General features: G+C 35.9%; 1 protein-coding gene across 4 annotated transcripts in view; it reads right to left on the reverse strand.

Annotated features, from left to right (window-relative positions):
• Positions 1-27,856, reverse strand: part of MKLN1 (muskelin 1) — a 165,711-nt gene that overhangs the window by 32,725 nt on the left and 105,130 nt on the right. For all 4 annotated transcript variants that reach the window (XM_047763694.1, XM_047763693.1, XM_047763695.1 and 1 more), the window contains 3 exons: positions 27,063-27,275; positions 20,566-20,787; positions 16,660-16,789 (listed from right to left, as the gene is read on the reverse strand). In XM_047763694.1, the coding sequence (XP_047619650.1) occupies positions 16,660-16,789; positions 20,566-20,787; positions 27,063-27,275 (565 nt within the window). The remainder of the gene's footprint in view (positions 1-16,659; positions 16,790-20,565; positions 20,788-27,062; positions 27,276-27,856) is intronic.

Genomic DNA, 27,856 nt, shown 5'->3' on the forward strand with positions numbered 1-27,856 from the left:
CACTTCTTCCTTCTAATATTTCTCAATGAGTCTTGCATTCAAGTGGGCTTCCAATATGGGTCCTTCATATGGCAAACTTTGAGGCAAAGATACCTGGTATTATTTTATTTCATCCTTACAAATGAAAGTTAGGAGGATATAAATTTCATGGTTCAAAGACATTTTCCTTGAGTATTTTTTAACTTTGCTATTTTCTTCCATTTACTATTGCTGTTGAGCTGATATCCAGCTATCTATCTTCTAGTTCCCTTGCAGGCCCTACCTGCTCTTCCTCCCTGAGATCTTTCAGAATTTTATGTCTTTAATATTAATTTTACTTTAATATGTCTAGGTATGTGTTTCCCCTTACTCTTCCTGTTAGGCACACTATAAGGCTTTTCGCCAATCTGAGGCCTTTTATTTTTTCTGACTGAATCCTAGGAAATTTATCTCCATTATTTCTTCAATTATTTCAACTTCTTAAATTTTCATTTTTATATCCTTCTGGAACTGCTGTTAAGATGGATATAAAACTTGTACAACAATTCTCCATATCCTTTGTTTTATTTTCTCTTTATCTTTTTTTCTTTCTTGTTTCTTCCTGGAAGAGTATTCATTCTAATCTTTCAACTAATTAATGCTTTCATATCCACTCTATTTAAAACAGTTATTGCACTCTTTTCAAATATATTTTTCACATCTAATATTTCCACTTGAGTCTGTTTTTATGATATTTAGATCTTATTTCATAACTAACATGTTCCTTTACATCTTTAACTACATTGATCATGCTTGTTTTAAATTCTTGTTTCATCTATTGCAAGAATTCTGCTTTAGATCACATATATTGTCAGTTTATTGATTTCTTTTGGGACAACTGTAGTACTCAACTGTCTAGTTATATTGGTCTGTGAGGTAGTGTTTTTCAGAGTATCATCAATTCTTTCTGTTGAGATACATATTAGGGGGCACCAAAGGCCAGACTTTAATTAGCATCAACACCAATGAGTTTAAGGAAACAAGAGGAAGAGCCCTCAGGTGGACAGTGAAGCCTAGGAATGGAGAAGCAGTTTATCACTTCCATTTACTACTACCCCTCAGTGCAAGGGTTTCCTAAGCTTAAACCCCTTTGGGGCCAACAAGCACTTGGAACAATGCTCAATATCACTGATTATTAGAGAAATGCAAATCAAAACTACCATGAGATACTACCTCACACCAGTCAGAATGGCCATCATTAATAAGTCCACAAATAACAAATGCCAGAGGGGTTGTGGAGAAAAGGGAACCCTCCTGCACTGTTGGTGGGAATGTAAGCTGGTACAACCACTATGGAAAACACTATGGCAGTACCTTAGAAAACTATACACAGAACTACCATATGACCCAGCAATTCCACTCCTGGGCATACATCCGGACAAAACTTTCCTTAAAAAAGACACATGCACCCACATGTTCAGTGCAGCACTATTCACAATAGCCAAGACATGGAATCAACCCAAATGTTCACTGACAGATGACTGGATTAGGAAGACATGGTATATATACACAATGGAATACAACTCAGCCATAAAAAGAACAAAATAATGCCATTTGCGGCAACATGGATGGAACTAAGACTCTCATACTGAGTGAAGTAAGTCAGAAAGAGAAAGACAAATACCATATGATATCACTATATCTGGAATCTAATATACGGCACAAAGGAAACTTTCCACAGAAAAGAAACTCATGGACTTGGAGAATAGACTTGTGGTTGCCAAGGGGGAAGGGGAGAGAGCTTGGGATTAATAGATGCAGACTATTGTGTTTGGAATGGATTAGCAATGAGATCTAGGCTGTGTAGCATGGGGAACTCTGTCTAGTCACTTACGATGGAACATGTAATGTGAGAAAAAAGAATGTATACATGTATGTGTAACTGGGTCACCAGGCTGTACAGTAGGAAAAAAAAAAAAAAAGGTAAAGAGAATGTAAAAAAAAAAAATAAAGTAACACTAACAATTAAAAAAAAAAAAAAAACCCTCTGGGGCAAGTAGAGGGTAGTTTCCTTGAACTTGAAGTGGGAGGGAAGGAAAAAATGAATTGTTGGGTAGTCAGGCCACATCTATTTTCATCAACCTTTAACTCAACTTGGATTTCTACACCGCCACAATGTTATTCTAGCACTAGTGGTAAGAGCTATTACCCCTAGTTTCTATAGTGAAGGAACAAGAATTAACTCAAGGTATTTCAGAGGAGAAAGAGCCTGTGTCTTATTTAAAGAGTTCTTGGAAGCCAGCTGCTTTTTATTTTATTTTTTCAGAGTTGATTTGGGGGAAGAGAATCAGCAGCCCATGTTACTTTGCCACCTTGGCAGAAGTACTTTTCATCTGACAGCATTTTCTATTGCTCAAATTATGCTTTATTAATTATGCATATTGCATTACCACTGTGATAATTTTATAAAAAAATAAAAACATTGAACAAAAATAGCATTATCAAAAACTAAAAAGATCTAAAGGTCAAAATGAAGAAAGAAACCTTCAGTCTAACATATCATAATGATTAATACAGTCTTCTGTATTAATTCTCTTCCCAAGAAGAAAACAAAGCTATCTTTTCAATTTAATAATTGTTAATGGGTACTAGTGGAGAAAGGTGGAAAGGATATGAGATTTCTAACATACAACATTCAACATTTAAAAAGGTTTTGGATTCAACTGCCAAAAAGGTTGACTGAATGCCAGGAATCTTAACCAGTCTTTATAAACTGACTCATGAAGGAAATTAATCAAACAGATCAGTAAACAAGATCATGTGTTAATCATGAACGCATTTTGAAAGGATACTGGTCTGAGAAAATAGAGAATAAGAACTGTACAACAAACAACTATTTTGCCAACTTGTTATTTCTACGGTTTTCCCAGGGAATTACAATGATAGTTGTCTAACAGGTTTGGTTTTGCTTTTTACCGTTAACATCTTTAAAACTTGAAATAGGACAGCTGGAGGGGAAATCAAGTAAAATATTTTATCTGACAGTCTGACTCACATTTTTAAAAAATTTGATTTACCTAATAGGAGGAGATTACCAGAATTTGTAACATAAGGAAACCCTTTAAGGAGTATAAAAAGATAAGAGAAATATTTTTGAACTCATTTCAGTTCCTGAGGAAGATACTTTTTTTGCATTGATTCATGAACTAATCTGAACCCTATTTTTTGCTTCATGATCCAATGCACATACATATTCATAATTATGATTTTAGTTAAGACACAGGAAAAAAATTTTCAGAACTGCTACAAAAATACAAAATTTAATAAAAATAGATTTCCACAAACTCCCTATTTGTTAGGATATTTTCAGCTTCAAATAACAGAAAACATGAGTAACTGGTAGATTAATTAGCTCATATAACAAATTTTTGCCAGTGGATAGTTCCAGGATGGTTGCAGCCATTCAACCAAATAATGAGCTAGGTTAACAACCTTTCAATTCCCTTGGCTTTCCTCTCATTTCTGAAAGTTGCCATTACCAGCTCTAAACATCACATCCTCTTATAGAGCATTCACATCAGGGAGGGAAAGGACTCTTTCAGCATCTGTTTTCTTGGGGAAGGTATTTTCCTCAAACGTCCTCTGGGAGACTCTCCTTATATTTCACTGGCCAGAACTGCAGCACTCAGGAGGTAGGGAAAGTGAAATAACCTGGCGAAGGATAACAATGACTGCTTCAGACTAATCACAACTCAAGCCCTGGGGCTGGGCGAACTTGCTATTAAACAAAATCATGGTTTGGTTAACAAGAAAGGGCTAGTGATTATAGGGTAGCAACTGACAGTATCTGCCATCTTTTTTTTTTTTTTTTTTGGCTGTGCCAAAATGTTGAATGAGAGCCTACTGCTCAGCAGCTCTAGCAATAACTATGGTTTAGAATTCTTTTTTTTGGGGGGGGGGGGGCGTGCCTGCAGCATGCAGAAGTTCCCGGGTCAGGGGTCAAACCCACACCACAGCAGTACAACGCTAGAGCCATCAAGGAACTCCTTCCATTTTTTTTTTTTTAAACCTCATTGTAGTTTTGATTTGTGTTTTTCTAATAATGAATTATTAGTGATGTTGAGCATGTTTTCATGTACCTACTGGCTGTCTGAATGTCTTCTTTGGAGAAATGTCTATTTAGGTCTTCTGCCCATTTTTTGATTGGGTTGTTTGGTTTTTTGTTGTTATTGAGCTGTATGGGCTGTTTATATACTTTGGATATTAACCTCTTGTGGGTTGCGTCATTTGCAAACATTTTCTCCTGTTCCAAAGGTCGTCTTTTCCTTTGCTGTGCAAAAGCTTTTAAGTTTGATTAGTCTATTTGTTTATTTGTCTTTATTTCTTTTGCCTTGGGAGACTGATCTAAGAAAATATTGCTATAATTTATATCAAAGACACTTCTGCCTATGTTTTCTTCTAGGAGTTTTATGATGTCATGTTTTATATTTAGGTCTTTAAATTACTTTATTTTTGTATATGATGTGATGGAATGTTCTAATCTCATTGTTTCACATGCAGCTGTTTAGCTTTCCCAGCACTACTTGCTGAAGAAACTGTCTTTTCTCCATTGTATATTCTTGCCTCCTTTGCTGTAGTTAATTGACTGTAGATACTTGGGTTTCTTTCTCGGCTCCCTATTCTGTTCCACTGATCTGTGTGTCTGTTTTGTGCCAATACCATGTTGTTTTGATTGTGGCATCTCTGTAGTATAGTCTCAAATATCGATGGATTATACCTCCAGTTTTGTTCTTTTTTTCTCAGGATTGTTCTGACAATTCTGTGTCTTTTGTGGTTTCATATAAATTCTAGGATTATTTTAGAATTTCTATTTATTTTACCTGAACCTGGGTCTCTACCACTCATTGTTTGCTTTTTGTAAAATTCCAACTAGCTTTTGACACTCAACGATACAGTACTGATTGAACTCAGTTGTATTTAGCTACAAATAATTCATTTCACTGTGTAGATTAACTCTAATTTAACTGGTTACCTGATGGTGCATAATTAAAGTTATTTCCAGATTTCTTAACTCTTGCAAACACCACCACAATAAATATCTCCATACAACTTATTCTTATGCAACCGTACAAGTATGTGAGTAGGATAAATTCCTAGAAAACAATGCCTGGTTGAAGAGTATTATGTATTTTATATTTTACTAGATTTCAACATTCAATGAGTGATTTTTAAATTTACATTTTAAAAATTATGACAAGATGAGCACCTATATAGAAATAAATTTACCAGCTTTTTAAATATTTTCTTAGTTGAGCTATCTATTTATGTCATTTGCCACTGTTCTACTAAAGCGTTATTTCCCTTTTTTAAACTGACTTGTAAGTTTTTTGCTTATTACCCTTTGTTTTAGTTGCTAGTTTGTCATTTATTTGATATTTAAGTATTTTTCCATATATAATTGTTTAATTTGCAAAAAAACAAACGAAATCTCTTTCCTTACAACTTCTGGGCTTTGTGTAATGTTTGGAACGGTCTCCTAATCCTAAATTATTTAAAATAATTAGACTGAAACTTTTCTTTCTTAAGTATAAAACTTGAGTCTACGTAGCATTTTCGTGATGCAGACATCAATTAGAGCCCTAGATTTTACTTTTTGCTTATTTCCAGGTCTGAAGTGATATCTCAGTGTCATTTATTGCATAATCTATTTTCCTTCTCTAATGGGAAAAGCTACTTTACCATATAATAATAATCCTCTAATGTATTTGGGGATATTTTATACTATTTGTTCTATTTCACTTCATTAATCTGTACAAAACTGTAGCTTTATAAATATCTGGTAGAATTACATTACCTATCATTTTCAAAATTGTCTTTAGTGTTCTTGAATGTTTAACAAGTGAACTTTAATTCACATTTACTACCAAATGACCTAAATTTTATATTAAAAAATGTACTATTTTTATAAGCTTGTAACTAGCAAAAACATCCCTGGGAGAGTGAAAGAGGGAAGCTATGGAAAGTTATTATTACCAGTAATATTGAGAAGAAAAAAAAGTACATAATCCATTTTATCAGAATAATGGCACACCAAAGATAAAAGATGCTAAATATTAAAAATAAGCACTACCATTTCCTAGCCCAGTAACTAATCTACATTAATGATAGAAAATCATTAGCTTCAGGATGTTCTCTATACTGCTGACTTGGCTTTATTTAGTTAATTGATAAGAGTCTAAAAGGGTCAAAAACCTAGGAACTTATCATACATACAACACACACAGATTTTAAAAACAAACAAACTGACAATGTCAATAATCATAATAAACACATTCCCAGGGTGGAAATGAAAAGTTTTCATGAAAATATGTTTACACATAAATCTTGCAGACATAACTAACCTAGCCCTTGTTTGTTATTTTTATAGCCTGATAACAGCAGAAAGAAATGAAAATTAACTGTCAAAAATTTGGAGAAAGACGTGGCCTTAATATCAACTGGTCTATTCCCCTCATTTTCAGATGAATAATCAGTTCTAGATAAGTTATATTACTCTGCCAAAGCTGCAGAAGAATGAGTGGCAGCCCCAGATGAAGAGAGACCAAATCTTCTGATTCTGAATTCGCTATTCTTTCGGTTATACCAATCTGCCACTATGATTAGGACAGAATGGAATAAATAGTGGCAGATGTAGGAGAATACAGTCTACAGAATTTAAGGAACAAAACAAGTAAACATATTAATTATTATAGAACTGGGATTAGACTGTAAGAGCTCTACACCATCAACGCCCAACTTAGTATCTGCCAAATGATGAAGACAATATATGTTTGTTACCTTGAATAATACATATGTGACAAAGTAATCCCATTATAATAGACTGATTTTCCTATGGCAAATCATAAAGTTCTGGTGGTGTGACAGACCTTCAAACATAATTTTCAATTAGTGTTAAATAGAGCTTACATATGGGAAGTCTGCTAAAACCCTTGTGTTCATAGACTTACTGCCAAACGTTATTCAGAAATAAACCCAAATTTTAGATGTGCTGAATTTTGATGTAATTATGTACGTGTTAGACACAATACTAATAAATCCCTTCTTTCTAAGCAGCTGCCAATCCAATGATTTAAAATATAATTTCCTTCTGAGGGAAACATAAAACTGCTATACTCTAGTTAAAAGATGAGTTTATGTTTCTTTAGATCTTAAAATGTTAAATCTGAGATCATTCATTTAAGTAATTATAAAGAGCAACCATTTAAGATTTTATAGTATCTAACCCAATAAAAATTATAACAAGTACCAATTTTACAATTAGATATACCACCTCTAGTTAGTGATCTCAATAGTTCACACAAAACTCTGATTTCAAACAATCCAATTTGAAACTCACATAAAAGCAGTTTTAATCAAATAACCCACATTACTGAATCACAGATAAACACAGTAATTATGTGTTAAGTCCATCTCAGATTACAATAATTAACTGTAATAAAACAGCTTTAGAAGAATAGTTAATAAATAGAATGTTTAAATAAGTCACAGAGCATCCATGTAATAAAACTGGTGTTTTTAAAGAATACTTAATAATACAGTAATTTAAATAGTACTCTGTCTTGTCTTTAAAAGAACTTTTCGGAGTTCCCGTCGTGGAGTGGTGCAGTGGTTAACAAATCTGACTAGGAACCATGAGGTTGCAGGTTTGATGCCTGGCCTTGCTCAGTGGGTTAAGGATCCGGCGTTGCAGTGAGCTGTGGTGTAGGTTGCAGACGCAGCTCGGATCTGGCATTGCTGTGGCATAGGCCAGTGGCTATGGCTCTGATTAGACCCCTAACCTGGAAACCTCCATATGCTCCGTGAGCGGCCCTAGAAAAGGTAAAAAGACAAAAAAAAAAAAGAAGAAAAAGGACTTTTCATGGCTTACAAAAGTTATAATTCAGTAAGATAAAACTAAAATGCAAATGGACTTTTAAAAATCAGGTAAAAAGTAATCAGGTATATGAACTGGGAGGACAATTACACATACCATAGTTCTGACACTAAGTTTTATGACTGGCCTAACTTAATCCAGTGAAAAAACTTTTAGGAGCTCTAGAGTACTTAAAAGATTGAATGCTCTTTAAGAAATCCTGCATAAAATCTATGTATTTCACCTGAGCTTTTTTAGGTTTTGAAAAGGAGTGTCAAGATTATACTGCCAATGAATATCTAGAACTGTGTTAACAATTAAGGTTAGAACAATACACTCTAATTCCTAACCTGGATGTGAGGAGTAAAGAATTTCAGGAGGTAATGATCTATAAGCTATGATGTGAAAATTAAGCATAAGTTAGCTATAATTTATTTATTTATTTATTTATTTATTTATTTATTGGTCTTTTTGCTATTTCTTGGGCCACTCCTTCGGCATATGGAGATTCCCAGGCTAGGGGTCCAATTGGAGCTGTAGCCACCGGCCTACGCCAGAGCCACAGCAACGCGGGATCCGAGCCGTCTGCAACCTACACCACAGCTCACAGCAACGCCGGATCGTCAACCCACTGAGCAAGGGCAGGGACCGAACCCGCAACCTCATGGTTTCTAGTCGGATTCATTAACCACTGCGCCACGATGGGAACTCCAAGTTAGCTGTATTTTAGAGGTAGGAGGGAAAAGTGCTTCAGGTAATAGGAAGAGTATGGGCCAAAGGCATGAAAAAAAATACTACCAATAATGAATTAATATCCAGTGGTCATGAAACAACGAACTGGTGGCAAGGTAAGGGTGGATAAGCTGAGGCATATTATAAAGGAAGCTGTGAGTCAGACTGAGTTGAGACTTAATCATGAAGGCAAAGAGAAACAAAAAGAGTTTAGCAAGGAAGAAAAATCAACAGGTTTATATTTTTAAAAGATATTTTCTTGTCTCAGTAATTCTAACCAGAAGGTAATGTTGCCAGTCTACTTCTTTTTCCTCCCTATGTGCAACTATGAGCTCCATGAAGACAGAGCTCTTATCCACAGTTGTACCCTTAGTGCTTAGGTTATTATCTGGAACCTAGTAAGTGACCAAAAAATATCTGTTGAATAAATGTTAAAGTGTATGGTTCTGCACTTAATTGGTAACACAGAAGAGCTGTATTCTGCTCGAAGTGTGGAGAACAGGTTAGAGGAGGGATGGCATACATGAAAGAAGAGGTGTTGGCAGCCCAGACTTAGCGAAGAAGCAATTGGAATAGAGAGAACACAGAGGTAAAACTAACATGACTTGATTACTGGATACATCAGTGAACCTGAAGGTAGAATTGACATATTCTTGTGAAAACTGAGGTACCTAAAATAACAGCAGCCAGAGAGTCAATCCATCTCTAGTATGAGAGCAGCCATGAATGAAATACTATTTTACTTAGAATATAATTTGGGTCACTTACAGATGTGCAAAATAAGGCTTAGACATGAAGTAACTTGCCTAAGGTTATCTGACTAAGGATGGAGAGGCTCTGGAGAGCTAGAACAGTGGTTCTCAATCCTGGCCATGTATCAGAAAACCCTGGGGTAGGGGTGGAAGCTGCACAAGAAAGACAGACAGCTAAAGAGAGAGAGAAAAAAGGGGACTTAAGGAGGGGACTATATAAGAAAGAACAGAAAGGAAAAAATGGGATGGGAGAGAGAGAAAGGAGAGGGAAGGGAGGGGAGTACAGAGGAGGAATAGAAGGAAGTGACCAAAAGGAATGAGAGAGGAAGAGAGATGGAAAAAAAATAAGAAAAATGAAAAGGAATTTCAGTTTCACTCTAATATGCCAACAGAGCCACTGCAGCTCCACAATTCCAAGCAATAATGGCAATAGTTTTAGGTAGAAAATTTTTCCAAGTAGTTCTAACCTGATGCTCAACTGTCATAAAAACCCTCAGTTAAAGCAGCTGTTGTAATATATACCCTTTGGACAATCCAACTTATAGGCCTACTGTCAAAATCCACCACTTAGAAAATGAACATTTAGATAAAAGAATGATATTTTCAAAACTTTAATCAGATCAAAACCCTGGCATTCATTTGCAGCAACACAGATCTAGAAATTATCATACTAAGTGAGGTCAGTCAGAGAGAGAAAGACAAATACCATTTGATACCACTTATATGTGGAATCTTAAAAAAAAAATGATACCAATGAACTTATTTACAAAACAAAAACAGACTCACAAACATAGAAAACAAACTTATGGTTACCAAAGGGGGAAAAGGAGAAGCAGAGGGATAAGAGTTTGGGATTATAGTGGCAGATATACACCACTATATATAACAGATAGACAACAAGGACCCACTGTATAGCACAGGGAACTATATTCATTATCTTCTAATAACCTATAATGGAAAAGGAGCTGAAAAAAATACATGTATGCATACACACAAAACTGTGTCACTTTGTTGTACACCAGAAACTAACACAACATTGTAAATCAACTACACTTCAATTAAAAAAAAAAGAGAGAGAAAAAAGAAAAAAAACCCTAGCATTAAGCCTTTTAATAACATCTTATTTAATTTAGGGGGAAAAATCCAAATTTCTTTCATTTGTACAAGGCACTGGATAATCAGATTCTTAGCTGTTTTTCTAACCTCATTTCACACCAACCTTCTTCATCCTCAGTCTGCACCAGTCCCATTTCTGGAACACATTAAATTCTTTCCTGCTTTGAAATCTTTATATATGCACTTCTCTCAGTTCTTAACATGGTTCTTCCTAATATTCTACTTTTTGTCTTAAAGATTCCCTCCTCAGAGACAGTTTCCCAACCTACTCTATACAAATGGGACCTCCCATGTTACTCATTATTATAGCATCCAACTTTTTTTCTTCATAGTACTAGAAGGCAAATGCAGGTCTAAGGAAAGTATATCACAACGAGTCCTTGGAGAGAAGGGATCTTATCTCCTAGGTCCATGGACCTAAACATGCTTGGCTTATAGAAGGCACTGAAATACGTTGGGAGAAAGGTGAAGGTCAAATTTAGACATTAATAGGCAATCAACAAATATTATTAAATTAACAAATGAACTTGTTTGCATCATGGGATAATTCACCATAAATCAATTAAAAATTAAAGAACCTGGCAAAACTGGTGATTCTAATTTTACAAAAGTTGGTTAAAGCAGTTACTAAGGAATAAGTTCACTTGTCTTTTCTACTAGTACCTCTACTCATGGTACTAAAATCACAATGATGAAAAGAACTGCCATGATTTAATATGTTTTAAAATAGCAGAATATAAAACTGTGCTAAATTTTATAAAATAAGTAAGTTTAAAAAGACTAGAAGGAAGTACATTAAAATGTCAACAGATTATGTCTGGATGTTTTGATATATTTTCTTTTTTGCATTTCTTTATATTTTTCAAATTCTCTACAATGAGCAAATTATTACTTTTATAATCCAAACAAAATTGAATAAAAAGAACAATTATCATATTTTGTTGGGTCTAAAGCTAGCCATAGCTGAAAATAAAACACTATGCTTGCCAATTTTATAAATTACTAAGTAATAATTACCTTTTTTTTTGGGGGGGGTCTTTTTAGGGTCACACCCACAGGATATGGAAGTTCCCAGTCTAGGGGTCAAATCAGAGCTGTAGTTGCCAGCCTACACCCATCGCAACTCCAGATCTGAGCCACATCTGCAACCTGCCTCTCACCACAGCAACACCAGATCCTTAACCCACTGAGCAAGGTCAGGGATCGAACCTATGTCCTCATGAATACTAGTTGGATTCATTACTGCTGAGCCACAAGAACTCCCAATAACTCATTTCAAAAAATCTTCAAATGATAGTCATTAAAGTCTACTTATTATTCCATTGAATTTTTTGCTAAATCTTTACCATTTTTTTTCCTTTTAATCTTGGGAAATAGTTTATCATGGTCAAAAATAAATAAATAACCTCCTTCATACTTCTAAATCCCAGCTCTATCATTATCTAGCTACATATTACTGAGATACTACTGCACTAAGTTCAATTCTCCTCATCTGGCAAATGAGAATAATACCACCACTTAGAACTATTTATAAAGCTCCATGCTTAGTGACTGGGATTTAGTAGGGTCTAAATAAAGAAAAGTTACTATAATCCATCAGAATATTACCTACTAGCAAGATTATAAACCCCTGAGACCATGACCATCTAGTCCCACTATACCCCTAAGCAGAGCACTGAGCCAACAAGTAGGAATTTTCAACACATACTTGTCAAATCAATTACTATCTTCCCTACCTTTTTCAGGTAAAGCCAGGATTGTAGGGGATTATTACCTCTCTCTTCCTAGTTATTTTGATGGAAAATTAAGACTAAATCTTAAAAGCTACAGGCCAAGATTAAATCATATATGTCCACATTAACCTATGGTAGTAGAAAATAAATGTGTAAACAAATAAGACAGTTTTAAATAGCACAAGTAATGTTATTAGTTATTTCTTACAATGTTTCTTTCCACACTTTTATATAATATGCTTAAACTGCTATTTTATTTTATTTTATTTTTTATTTTTTTGTTGTTGTTGTTGCTATTTCTTGGGCCGCTCCTGCGGCATATGGAGGTTCCCAGGCTAGGGGTCGAATCGGAGCCATAGCCACTGGCCTACGCCAGAGCCACAGCAACGCGGGATCCGAGCCGCGTCTGCAACCTACACCACAGCTCACGGCGCCAGATCATTAACCCACTGAGCAAGGGCAGGGACTGAACTCGCAACCTCATGGTTCCTAGTCGGATTCGTTAACCACTGCGCCACGACGGAACTCCTTTTTTTTGTTGTTGTTGTTGCTATTTTATTTTTTATTTTTTTGTCTTTTTAGGGCCGCACCTATGGCATATGGAGGTTCCCAGGCTAGGGGTCAAATTGGAGCTACAGCTGCTGGCCTACACCACAGCAACACCAGATCCAAGCTGCGCCTGTGACCTACACCACAGTTCACGGCAACACCAGATCATTAACCCACTGAGCAAGGCCAGGGATCGAACCCGCAACCTTACGGTTCCTAATCAGATTTGTTTCCACTGCGCCACGATGGGAAATCCTTAAACTGCTGTTTTAGACATCTATTAGCTTCCTGTTACAGTAAATGAAAAATTTTACTACAATGACACTATTCTCCCACTAAATTTTATCCCAATTTTTGGTTAAATTGATTGTAGTTCTTGAAATTATTATGATTAGGGACATACTGTTCACTGTAGAGCCAAGAAATGTGCCGTGATGATGACTCCTTCTAAAAAAATTTTTTTTCCAATTATGTTCCTGTCCTTAATCTTTTACATTAGATATTTACCAATTAACACCTTTTTACTCCAAATGTTCCAACATATCTATTGAGTCTACTTTTATCTGGAAACCTCACTTCTGGTGCAAAAGAGAGGTGTACTTTCCTGTGTCCTCCTGCTCCAATCTGCACTGGATGCTCACAGGTTTCACAGGTTTGTTATGCAGGTATCATCTTGAGGTAGTTTTCATTGCTTTCCTGTGTTAGATCCTCCTTTTCTCAGCTCTCAGGTTTTCTTTTTAACTATTTTTACTCCCCTCTTATTAGTGTCTATGGTGTACTAACTTCCTAAAAAAAGTGCATAAAAGATCTATCATTCTTTAATCTTGGGCAGCACTGTTGATTGCATGATCGAACAGCCATTTCCAAACCCCTTCCCCTGTAAACTATATAAAAGCTACAGCAGCTAAATGCTTGCTTTCCCAGACTCTCTTGAAGCCAGGTTTCATCATTCTAGCCAATGAAATGTAGGTAGGGAGCTTTCTGGGCACATCTTGCTCCTTCCTTTTCTCCTATGTAGAAAGAAGGCACAATGTTTGAGGTGTTAGCCAACTTGCTATCATTAGGCTACAGCCAGTCAAAATTAGTAAAACAAAGATTCACAAGAACCTGAGGGCCTTCAGGACATTTCCCAAGTCACTAACACTATCGGTCCGAGATTAACTACATCTGGATTTCTTGTCCTCTGTGAGAAAAGATTCCCTATTTTGTTTGAACTATTCTTCACTTGGTTTTCAATTATTTGCAGACACACACATGCCACTGATTAACCTGGTATATTTGAAAACACTATTTCTTCCTTCTTGTTTCCTCTTTGTTTTGGCTATGTATAGAGTTCCAGATTGATGATAATTTTCCCTCAGAATTTTTGAGACCTTGTTTCCCCTTATAGCTTCCATTTAATGTTGCTGAGAATTCAATATCATTCTAAGATATGTTCCTTTGAATGTGACCTTACTTTACACCGGTAGCTTTTAAAATATTCTTTTCATGTCTGATACGTAACATTCCACAATGAATAATGATGTGGCTTCAGATTGAGAAAGTTGTTCTTTTCTTTTCTTTTTTTCTTCTTTTTACCGCTGTACCTATGGCATATGCAAGTTCCTGGGCTAGGGGTAGAATCAGAGCTGCAGCTGTCAGCCTATACCGCAGCAGCAGCAACACTGGACCGGAGCCACATCTGCAACCTATGCCACAGCCTGTGGTAATACCAGATCCTAAACCCACTGAGTGAGGCCAGGGATCAAACCTGCATCCTCACAGACACTATGTTGAGTTCTTAACCCACTAAGCCACAACAGGAACTCCTTTTTTTTTTTTTTTCCTAAATTCAATGTACTGACCTCCAAAGGGGGACATTTATAATCTGGAAAACAGTACTTTCCAGTTTGGGTAAATTTTCTGTTAATTCTTTGTTTTATAATCTGGTTTTCTCCATTTTCCTTATTCTCCAGAGTTGCAGAAATTCACTAATTCAACATTGGACCTCCTGATTGAGTTTCTAAGATCCTCATTTTTTCCAAATTCCATCTCTGTCTTGTCTATTTTTTGGGAGATGTCTTATAAACTCTTCTACTTTTTATCTAACAAAATTTACTTTCCAAAAGGTCTTTCTTAGTTTCTGATCTTTCATTGCATCCTATTATTGTTTTATGGATGCAGTATCCTTTTCTCTAAGAAAAGTGATATTGGTCATCATTATTTTCATTTACTTGAGTTCAGTGCATTATTTCAGATTTCTGTTTTTGGGTTTGTTTTGTTTTTGCATCTCTCACAGCAAAGGTCTTAATGCAGAAGATACTTAATTGACAGTTCATTAAGAGTGAAGAAATAGAACTTAACTGAAAACAGTATGTGTACAGTAGGCAACACTGTAGGGGAACTGGGTCATGAAAGTAGTTGTTGTATGGGGACTAGCCAGCAGGATTCGACATTTTACTGGGGTGGGAAGAGTGGTATACGCAACAACAGTATCTGGAAATCTCTTCTCTGGGGCTATACGTTTCCTCCAGAGAGCGTGATTCTAACCTTTTGCTAGGAGACATATGCCTAGCATCATGGAAGCAGGGCAATGGTTAGAAGTTCTACTCTTCAGTATATGGACTTAATTCTGTTTTCTACCATGTTACTTCTGCATCCACAGAGCTTTTATTTCCCCCAGAAAATAAAGTTCAAGCCTCTGCCTAGTAGGAAGTACGGGAGAAGGATCCTGAGGGTCAAACTACTTTACCTGTGCTTTTTTACTATGGTACTATCTTTTGTTTAAAAAGAAAATTCCGGAGTTCCCGTCGTGGCTCCGTGGTTAGCGAATCTGACTAGGAACCATGAGGTTGCGGGTTCGATCTCTGGCCTTGCTCAGTGGGTTAAGGATCCGGCGTTGCTGTGAGCTCTGGTGTGGGTCATAGACGCGGCTCGATCCCACATTGCTGTGGCTCTGGTGTAGGCCGGTGGCTACAGCTCTGATTCGACCCCTAGCCTGGGAACCTCCATATGCCGTGGGAGCAGCACAAGAAATGGCAAAAAGACAATAAATAAATAAATACATAAAATTCTTAAAAAAAATAAAAAAAAATAAAAATAAAATTCCTCCTAAATAAAAACAACTACTTAAAATTACATATACAATATAATTTATTGCTCCAATTAGGCATTTAAAACCACTTGGCCTTAAACAAATACCATTCTTCTGTATCTACTAATCACAGGCAAGTGACTACTATGCAGGGTAACTACGTAATTATCAAAAACAAGACACTTTTGGGAGTGAATGGGCACTATTAATAATTATGCCAGGGCAGTATGTATAAGCTGGTATTATTTCAGGCAAACTAGTTACCCTGTCACCAGGAGAATAACCTCTTGGATGCTAGCTTGTAAAGTTATAAGATCTTATGAATGAATTAGGTGAAGTCTTCGCTCAGAACGAAGACATACTCTACTATATGTACCTAATATATAAGTAACTATAGTGAAAATGGAATGTGCAAAGAATTAGCAAATACAGGATAATAGTTTTTAAGTTATTAATTCTTTTTTTTTTAGTTTGAAGATTTAATTAGCTTTATTCAGCAATTCATGAATCAGGGAGTATCCCATCTGGCAGCAAGTGGAAAGGAGCTCTCTTATTAATTCTTGCAACCACCCCACACAAGCACGCACATAAATAATTCCTTTAGAAATTCACATATTGTCTTCCTGCTCAAAGGAAATCGTAATAATAATTCATATAGTATTTTTAAACAGACAGAATTAAATAATTTAGCTAGTAGTTTTCTTCCTCTTACTCAGAATTACTTCAACTAAACAAATAGGAAAAGGATGAAGAATGGTTAGAAAGAAAACAAAATGGGCTGTAGTCTTCTACCTAAAGTAATTAAGACATGAAAGAATCACTAAACGCCTTTACCCATTCCAGAGTCTTTCTTGGTACCATCTGATATTATGTCTACATGATCAGAGTCCACATCATAACTAAAGAAATCATTCAAATAGGTCTTCGATCTCTGGCCACCAAATACATATAAGCAACGATTTTTCTGAAAAATAAGAAAAAAAAGGCAAAGAAGAAAAAAAGTAGTCATTTCCACAAGGAATTCAGAACGACCCTTTTAAGATTTAAATGTCTACAAATTGATTTTATGAGATATTCCATGCAATGGAATACTACAGTGGTACAAGGCAGAATGAGCAAGCTCCCTATACCCTGCTAAGAGGTTATCTCTAGGATATCTTATTAAAGTTAAAAAAAGCAAAGTACAGAATAATGTGTATAGGGTGTGGCCTTTGTTTAAGAAAGGAGAAAATCTGAATGTGTCTTGTGTTTCTTTCTTTCTTTAAAAAGACAGTTAGCTGTGAGCCACACGGTTAATAGATGCAGACTATTGCCTTTGGAATGGATTAGCAATGAGATCCTGCTGTGTAGCACTGGGAACTATGTCTAGTAACTTATGATGGAGCATGAAAATGTGTGAGAAAATAGAATGTGTACATGTATGTGTAACTGGGTCACCATGCTGTACATTAGAAAAAAAATTGTATTGGGGAAATAACAAAAAAAATAATAAAAAAGACAGTTAGCAATAAAGGAAGGGACAGAGCAGGAAGACAGGGATAAAAACTAGCTCTCTCCAAAAGTATACTGATTTATGGTCTCACCTTTAGAACTATGTATATGTCTTTATTTAATTAGGACACAGAATTAACCTAAAAGAAAAAATAGTCTCTGAAATTTGAAAAAAAATAGTGAAACAAACAAATCTATCTGTATACAAAGATATGATCACACAGAGAAATAGTATTTCTAGTGATTTTAATTCTTGTTTTTTTGACTACCCATCCCTTGTGCACTATATCCTAAACAGAAAAATAATCAGAGAGAAATCTTAAACAGCATTCAGTAATTTTATTGTTAGTTTCACTATTCTATAAATTATTATAGAAAGACAAAGCAAATAATATTATATCAGTATTAGGAAGCAGGATCTTAACCTTTAAAATAAAACAAAAACAATATCAAAGATATTACGTTTAAAAATTCTAAAATCTTGGAGTTCACGTCATGGCTCAGTGGTGAACAAACCCAACTAGTAAACATGAGGATGTGGGTTTGATCCCTGGCCTTGCTCAGTGGGTTAAGGATTTGGTGTTGCTGTGAGCTGTGGTGTAGGTCACAGACACGGCTCAGACCCCTCAGACCCCGCATGGCTGTGGCTGTGGCACAGGCAGGCAGCTACAGCTCCAACTAGACCCTTAGCCTGCAGGTGTGGCCCGCTGCTGAAAGAGACCAAAAAAAAAAAAAAAAATCTAAAATCTTTCATTTGACTTGGACATATCAGTATGAATGCATGATTTTTCTCTTACTAAAAAAGACATATATACATATATGTATGTGTGTATATATGTGAAGGTATACGGAGAGATGGATACTCGCATCAGCCACAGATTCAAAAATTCACTGGTAAACTTTGGAGCCTCAGCTCATTAATATGAAAAAGTGACAGAGGAAAAGAATCAAACATTTATATTACCTATCCTGTGTGGCTTACATATTAAGGTAGCTAGCTAGCTAATGAGGATAAGTTGTTTGGTTTTGTTTTTATGGCTGCACTCCCAGCATATGGAAATTCCGAAACCAGGGATTGAATTCAAGCTGCAGCTGTGGCAATGCTGGATCCTTTAACCCACTGAGCCAGGCCAAGGGGTCAAACCTGCGCCTCTACAGTGACCCGAGCAGTTGCAGTCGGATTCTTAACCCACTGTGCCATAGCAGGAATTCTGAGGATAAGTTTTTATAGTAGAATCACAGATAATAAATTAAGAAATGATGTAATTAGAAAAGTAATCATTTTACAAACTCTATTAAAATTTAGGCTATGACTATTAGTGGCTGCAAAAGTCTTTAGGTGAAAAGTTGATGGGGAACTTAATAATTGATCAAGCAGACTGATAACATCTAAATCCACCCAAACAATTTTTTTTCTTTTTTGTCTTTTTAGGGCCCCACCCATGGCATATGGAGGTTCCCAGGCTAGAGGTCTAATCAGAGCTGTTGCTGCCAGTCTACACTACAGCCCCAGCAACGCCAGATCTGAGCAGCGTCCACAACGCACACCACAGCTCATGGCAATGCTGGATCCTTAACCCACTGAGTGAGGCCAGGGATCGAACCCACAACCTCATGGTTCCTAGTCGGATTTGTTCCTGCTGCACTACGAGGGGAACTCCCCATTTTTAACGTCACCAGAAGCACAACAACTACACATTAAATACCATTTTTTATTTGGTAATCAGACCATCTGTGACATACTCTTGCCCCTTTCCTTTTGGCCCCCCCCCCCAAAAGGAGAGTGAATCTAAAAATCAAGATTCTGGATCTAAATACCAGCTCACAGGAAATATGGAAGATAGAGCATTATGTTAAATGACACCATGAGTATAAAATCAGTCAAACTGACAATATAGGAAATTCTAGAGCATGCATGATTTAGTTTCTTTAACAAATAAGTGGTATAAAGAAAAAAAAATAGTAAGGGAAAGTATTACTATGGATTAAAAGAAATTTAAGAGCTACAACAACCAAATATAATACATAGACCTTTTTTGGACCCTGACTTGGATAAACCAACCATGAAAAGGTATTCTTCTGTGCTTCAAAGGAAAAAAATGAATGTAGAATTAAATGACATAAATAAATTGCTTTTAATCTGGCTGTTACGATGATACGGCATGTTATAAAAAAGTCCTTACTGCTAAGTGATACACTTTGATACTTACAGGTGTAATGATAAATGTCTGGAATTTGCTTCAAAATACCCAAACACAATACAATTTAAGAATAAACTTAAAAACCAAAGAAACATTAAAGAAATGATATGTGCGTTGATACATGAAAAATGAAAAGCAGAATAATAACTATTGAAACAGATAAATAAGCACACAGGAAATTATTATATTCTCCTTTCTACTTTGGTATATGTTAAAAATATTCCACAATATATTTTTAAAGTTATGTTCACAGTACAAAGCCCACGTTCTCACATAACATTTGAAAAGATTAAAGAAACATGTGTTAGGTTTTGCTAATAAATTTTAATTCTAATTCTATAAAGTCAATTCTTAATTCTTTGCACTTAATGGAGAGCAGCAGAGGGGAAAATAAGGACAGAAAATAAGAAAGTTGATCTTTGAGATACTACGAGAAAACAGTAAATAGAAAGGTTTAAGAAAGAGAAATAGGGAGTTTCCGTTGTGGCTGAACGAAACGAATCTGACTAGTATCCATGAGGATGCAGGTTCAATCCCTGGCCTTGCTCAGTGCGTTAAGGATTCGGCGTTGTCATGAGCTGTGGTGCAGGTCACAGACATGGCTCAGATCTGGCACTGCTGTGGCTATGGTGCAGGCCAGTGACTACAGCTCCAATTAGACCCGTAGCCTGGGAACTTCATATGCCATGAGTACGGCCCTAAAAAGGCAAAAAAAAAAAAAAAAAGAGAGAGAAAGCAAGCAAGCACGCAAGAAAGAGAAACAGGTACAGTATCCATATAAGCAGTGAACTTAGAGTGAAGTTAGTCATAAAAGTGCCTAGATTAGTACTCAGATGATAACTACATAGGAATTACTAGGTTGATAGGAAGAACCTTATAATTAGCAAACAGTTCACTGTTAAAGGTTGTTTGTTTTTGGCTATCATTGCCAACACCAATCATTTATTCTAATGAGAATGTTTGCTCTCTTACTGAAGAATCAGACTTCACCACTTCTGTTCCTACTGAGAGATGCATGACAAAAGAGCAATGTACAGAATATTCTTACTGAGTGGAACAGCATGCAGTGTCCTATCCGAGACTGGATGTCCTCAGGCCCAGCATTACAGGAGTCCTCTCGAAGAAGTTTCCAGGTTTGACACTGACAGTTGAAAGCAAACAACCCACTGAACTGTGGTTCACTGGCTCTGCTGTCGTCTACGCTGCCATTACATGTCAAAATTCTACCACCAAAGGTGTAGATCATATGTTTTTCTGAGTCCATACACATCTATAGAACAAGGCAACAGATTGAATAGTTTTAAATGGTCCTATCATTTGTGTTAAAATGAAAGCAGTGTGTGCAGTTTTAGATTCTCAAAAAACTGAACACCTCTTAATGACACTAAATACCATGCCTGATTATCACGTGCACTTATTAAAATACTGCACTTATTAAAATACCTGGCAGAGATTCAGGATGGACTTTTAAATACGTTTCAGGTTTCCATTTTTTCCAGTGAGAATAAAATATGTTGGGTTAAGGAGCTTTATGCTTTCTTGAAGCTGCATAATTTTTAACCAAATCAACCAATTAATACTTTAGGTTCTGATTTATACCTAAGAGTAAATACTGATCATACTCTATTATACTGTTCTTCTAAAAACTCCCTTCTTTCCATTCTAGGCAAGCATCCTATTTATCATACTACCATTTAATAAGAGAGCAGCTATGTGATTAAGAATGACATAGCTAAATTCATCTCTCTGCATTCATTTTATAAAATTCTTCAAGTTACGTTGTGACCAAATAGTAAAACAAACCCACAAAAAGACATTTGCAGCAATCAGTCTCCAGACTGACTCCTATGGTATGATGAATCTTGCTTCCTTTTTTTTTTTTTTTTTTTTTTTGCTGTGCCCACAGGATGCAGAAGTTCCTGACTCAGGGATGGAACCTGTGCTACAGCAGGGACCCGGATCGCTGCAGTGACAACGCCAGATACTTAACCTGCTGTACCACAAGGGAACTGCAAATCTTGTCTCCTTTTAACATGATACTGTAAATTTAATTTTCTTTGAGGTATATCATGTTAAAAGCCAAACTTGATTCTTCCATTCTTTCAACTCAAGGAGATTATTTTCACAAAAATATCTATGAGAAAGCAGTCAATTGCCCTAATATGAATCAAATTCTCTTTCCAAGAATATGTAAGTTCAAACTGGTAATTAAATGTTAAGTACTAGCATTATGTTTAAAGACTAGGTTGTGTATATAAAACATTTTTTTTTGGTTGCCAAAGTGTAAATGCTAGCCATTATATATGTTCAATTCTCTCCTCCCATGAAACTACTTCTATTTACTTTGTATTGTTTTTCATAACAAACTAAATAATTATAAAACTTATTTTAAAATTAATATGTAATTATGAAAAAGAAAGGATTCTAGCATCTCCTAATCTACCACTAAAAAGATCCACTCACTTGTCACTTCCCAGGTTTCTGGCAGACTTCCATAAATTAAGATGAAAATCTACAATTCCTTAAGGGTGATATCTTGGAGAACATGGTTGAAAAACAGATGTCAAAGGTTTCATGTCCCTGACACTCAAAAAAAAAAAAAGAGACCCTACTCTTTAATCTTAAATGATTATATCATGAAAAGCATAACATCTTTTCCCTCAAAGACTTCAAGAAATCTTTTAAGTCCTCCCTATCAGGTTACATATTTAATTTCTAAAATCAAATAAATAATGGATATCCATTTATTCCCCATCCCTACTCTCAACCAATTCTTAACCTGAAGTTGTCTTTATTTTACTGTATCACATGAACACAAGATTAGCTAGAGTTAGGCTGAGTTCAAAATAATTTCCTTCTCACAATATTTGACAATTTTGCTTATAAAGCATTCTAAGCAGCGTTGTCCAACCCACAACCTTGCCAACCTCCAAAAATCTTAATCTGATCCTTGCTTACCTACAAAGGTAACCAGTTTTCTCTCCATTGCTTTTAGGATTTTCTTCTTCCTTGGTTCTGAAATTTCATTAAAGAAGTATCTAGATAGGGATATTCTTTTTTCATTCATCCTGATCTGAACCTGTTATTTCTTTCAGTCTGAAAACTATCTTCAGCTCTGAGAGTTTTCTTCATTTTTAACTTGAGTGGTTTTGCTGTTGTCCTTTTTTTTTTTTTTGCCTCCATTCTCTTTCTAGAACTCTTAGTAGGTAGATATTGGAAGTTTAAGTCCCTTTCTCTGCTCCTTAACTTTCCTCTTATAATTTCAGTTCACTAATTTAGTAACCATTTAGATGTCCACAGTTTCTTCTACTTACTGAGATTTTCATTTCACTATCAAACCTTTAATTTATAATTTTTCTATATATTTCCTTTTCATGGGTGCAACAGCCTCCTGAATTCCTCTAAAACTATAATTTAAAATTTACCTTTTTTTTTTTTTTTTGTCTTTTGTCTTTGTTGTTGTTGTTGTTGCTATTTCTTGGGCCGCTCCCGTGGCATATGGAGGTTCCCAGGCTAGGGGTCTAATTGGAGCTGTAGCTGCCAGCCTACACCAGAGACACAGCAACGCTGGATCCGAGCCATGTCTGCAACCTACACCACAGCTCACGGCAACGCCAGATCGTTAACCCACCGAGCAAGGGCAGGGACTGAACCCGAAACCTCATGGTTCCTAGTCGGATTCGTTAACCACTGTGCAACGACGGGAACTCCTCTTTGTTAATTCTTAATTTGTTGAGTTCAGTACCTCCTATCTCATGGTATTATCTTCAAATATTTGGATTTGGAGGTTACTGTTTTAGTCTTCGTTGTATCTAAGAATCCCTATCCATCTGCCTGTTGCATATACAGTAGTCTGCCTCAAGGGATTAGGTGGGGAGAGATGAGACATGATGCTGTGAAGGGTTCTGCAGCAGCTCCTATTGCTCTATCCTTCTAGCTCCAACGTCCACACTAAACACTTGACCTCTGGACAATTACCACAGTTCAGTGCTACTCAGTCAAACTGGAAAACACCCTGCTGTTTCATCTCCAACTGATCGCCTAATGTTTGCTGCAGCTATATACTTTTGAGACTCAAGCTGCTGCTATCTTATAGGTTGTGGTTTCTTCTTGTTGGAGCTGATCCTACCTGCTTTTACAGGAATTCCCTCAAATATTCTGAGTTCCCTAAGGGCATTCCTTTTTGTTTTTCTACACTATTACTAATGCATTGTCATTTTACAGGATGTGGAGCAGGAGGACAGTAAAAGTGTATGTTCAACCCGCCAATGATCTACATCCACCTGTGACAAGTCTCTCCTGCCATTTCTTGACTAGCTCGTATTTCATTTTCCAGACATTTCCTCAAAAATGTGTTTATATTTGAAGGACAGTTTGACTAGATATAAAACCCTTGGCTCACACTGCCTGTTCTTTGAATACTTTCTAGATGTTACTCTATTGTCTCTTGGCACTGAATGCAGCTATAGACAAAGCTGGTATCTCATTTTATTTTTGAATTATTCTGTCTAGTTGCCCCCAAAATGGCCTTTATCTTTGAAATTCAGTGTTACAAACACATACCTTTGAGTTGAATGCCTAGGTCGATTTCCCCGGAATATAACATGCTCTATTGATATGTAGACTAGACTTCTTTCTTTAGAAAAGTCTTTCTGAATTTTATTTATAAATATTTGTTCTGTTCCATTGTTTTGGTTTTCTTCTTTAATGTCTCCAATGATGCATATGTTGGCTCCCCTTTGCCTGCCTTCTCTATCCATAATTTTCTGGCTAGCCCTTATATTTATTTTCTTTATCTGATTTTCTTATTTCTATGTATATGACTCTAACCTGTTCTTCTTTATGCTTCTTATAGTCTTTATTTTTCAAAGTATTACTATATTTTTCTTCAATTTCTTTCCTGACATTTATCAGATCCAGTTTCACCTGCTTCTATTATTTGGCCATCTCACCTGCATTCTTAAATTTATGCCCTGTAGTTTTCTTCAGAGTTTCAAGCTTCATTAAGTCAATTTAATTCATGATAGAATATTGGGATATAATATTCATCTGCTGATGCATGGAAGAAAGTTCCTGCTATTCTTTTTCCTTTTATTGCTCTTCTTTAGAGTACTTCTTTAAAGATTTGGTGTTTACTGCTTTTTAGTTGTTGATATTTAAATAAGTTGAAATTCCTGGACCAGATAACACAAGGTTCCTTATGGAAGTGTGACATTCTTGCTCAACGACTCCCTGCTCTATTGCTACTGAACTGAACGGCTTCTTCAAAATAAGTGCTTCCAGGAAGCCATGTCTTCTCTAAATATGGACCTTTTCTGGTTTAGGTGGCTTTTATCTTGAGCCTTGAGTTCCCACAGTTCCTTCAACTGACCTGCAAAAGGAGCCTCTGTCCCCACTTGTCATGGTGTTTCTTTGCTTTTGGAAGACGGTGCTTTCTGACATCTACCACCTGTGAGCCTTGCTGCACATTTTCCACTGTTATTTAACCGACTCCTCCAGTGGCTGCCCTAGGTTCAATTTCTGCCCTGCTCATGATACATCCACTATGATGTACCTCTGGCTAAGCTTCCTCTGCATTGTCAGTTCTCCCCTATTACACTGTTATGAGCCTTAATAATACAGCTTCTGGGTATTCTAGTTGTTTTTGGCTAAATTTACAAGGAATTGGGAATTGTAGGTTTTCTTTGGTTCCTGGTTTTGCTGAATATGTGACTTGTGTTTTTTTTAAATCTTTTTGTTTGGTTCTTGTTCCTGAAAAATCACACAAAGCAACAAAATGGAAAGCTTCAAGACTAAGCTGCCACTATGTTCTTAGAAAATCCAGAAGTCTTTGAGTTTTAATTTTTTAAATATATTAAAATTCAAAATACTATGCTTCATGCTTCTAGCTTTCTCATGTTCTTCTCAAATTTGAACTTAAGTATCAAATCTTTAAGTGTCATAAACAACTGCAAGTAACTTTTGGATTAGGTTCCAACTTATAGCTTTATTTGCATAAAAAAATAGGCTTATACAGATTATGTTAATTGTTCAAGGTCAGAGAAATAGGTGTTGGCTGAATTAGCACCAAAATCCTAGTTTCTTCACCCCTTAGTGTTCTAACAACTAATGAGTTGAAAATCAAGCATTATTTAACAGAACCTAGGCTCCAAAGAACATTCTATTTTATCAAAATCGAGAGAAACAAAGGTCCCACATAAGGATAATATATGTATTACACTCAAGCTAACCTTAAGTTATTCTTTTTTTTAACCTATAAAAACATAAGCCTCTTCTGTAAAAGGAATTTGTATGTTACTTTTTAGAAGCAAGAAAATAAACTGTTTTCCTAACAATGTTATCTACTGGTGTTCTGTTTTTAAAATATCAGAACCATCCTAACTTTTTCTGGAGTTCCCATTTGCCACATGAATAACACTGAGGATATCAGCGGGGCAGCGTAAAGCTTTGCAGAGCTCAGTTATGGACAGCCAGCAGAAGTTCCAAATTCAATCTGGGGAGTACTATGAAGACTAATGTTTTTGATTTTCCATCTACCACTTGCTTGATAGGGATATAACCCACTGCTTCTTTCCATATCATTCTCCTATAAAAACTACCTGTTAATATAAATACAGCAGGAGGAAAGTTTTACAGGAAACAATTAACAAAAATTGGTAAAGAAACAATAAAGACTTGGGTTTCAATGCTTAGATACTAGGCATAAGCTATATTTGATCATAATTCTAGCAGCACTTCCTATTTCTCAAGTACTACATAATGCTTTATTCATCAATACAGTGTAACGGATTTTTTTTTTTTAAGTCTTTTCCTTTCTCATACTCCAAAAAACTCTGGACGTGAATGGAGCCAAGCAAAACTCAAAGTGGTTACTGTTTTGTTTGAGGTACTGACCTACACTAAACTGATACAAAATAAGTACTTAAAGACCGATAATAAAGATAACAGGGATGAGGAGGAGGAGAGCTACATGCATATTAATACTTCAATGGTTTACGAGATTGCCATATGCAGTCTTCCCATCTACATCATTGTATGATTTCTGCTGGTGCTGAATTTAGACTTCATCTAGGATACGCCAAATTCCTATGTTTTATTCTGAGTTTGTGATCATATACAAAAGTTAATACATTTCACTTGCATTGGAAGAAAAACTCTAAATTTCAAATTCCTGAACTCATTACAAAATAATTTTAAATCTTCTAGGAATGTAAAATAAAAAGTTTTAAAGGGGCACATGGTTATTGTTATGATTTATGAATATCATAACACTAAATTTTTTCCTAATATTGCTCCATCTATTCTCTATAAAGATTACAAATTAACAATTATGTTCTGAGGTCTTAGTATTTTCATCCTACACCAAACAAGAGAAAACATTTTTAAAGAAAAACTTTATACCTACTGAAACAATAGTTCTTTTTATTATGTCACAGGTATTTGTAGTAGCAATCACTAATAGACAACTTAGCATAACAGGTGAAATAAACTCTAAGAGCAAGAGTCACTGAGCACTTCCACCAGATAGTTATTTGTGCACCAAACCTGATGATCAAACACCAATTTCGGTCCTCCGTCAGCAGCAGTATCCTCACTGAGTAACATCCATGTGTTTGTGTCAATGTCATAACGATAGAAATCACTTTTCAGAGATTTGCTGTTCCTCACAGAGGAATCCAAATAACGCCCCAATGTGTAGATTTGCCTTCGCTGAATGTCAATGCACATTTTATGACATGATCTAGCACTAGGACCATTCTGTGGAGAGCAAAAAATAAAAATAAAGAAGAAAAGAAAAAAATTCAAAGAATAAATAATGGAAACTAAAACTAAATGTCCTTTTTTGTTGACTTTCACGAAAAGGTTTACTGGGAAAATTATTAAGTCCAGCTAACATAAGTCCAACACTAGGCTTAAATCTCTAGAGGAAAATAAAAGAAGCAGTAGGAGACACAAATCTTACCTTAGAAATGCTTAAACTCTACCAGGAAAGAGGAAATGAACTATATTCTATGGCACTCTGTTTATAATACTTATATGGCTTCTACTGTATACTCCATTACATTTTAGTCATTTGTACTGAGAACTTAATCCTTTGTACGCACAATCTGCTTAAAGGCACGTTTGGGGAGTTCCCATCATGGCTCAGTAGGAACAAATCTGACTAGCATCCGTGAGGACGCAGGTTTGGGCCCTGGCCTTGCTCAGTGGGTTAAGGATCCAGCGTTGCCATGAGCTGTGGTGTAGGTTGCAGACGTGGCTTGGATCTGGTGTTGCTATGGCTGTGGTTTAGGTCAGCCGCTACAGCTCCAATTCAACCCCTAGCCTGGGAACCTCCA

The sequence above is a fragment of the Phacochoerus africanus genome, chromosome 16 (assembly GCF_016906955.1).
Source record: "Phacochoerus africanus isolate WHEZ1 chromosome 16, ROS_Pafr_v1, whole genome shotgun sequence".
Taxonomy (NCBI): Eukaryota; Metazoa; Chordata; class Mammalia; order Artiodactyla; family Suidae; genus Phacochoerus; species Phacochoerus africanus.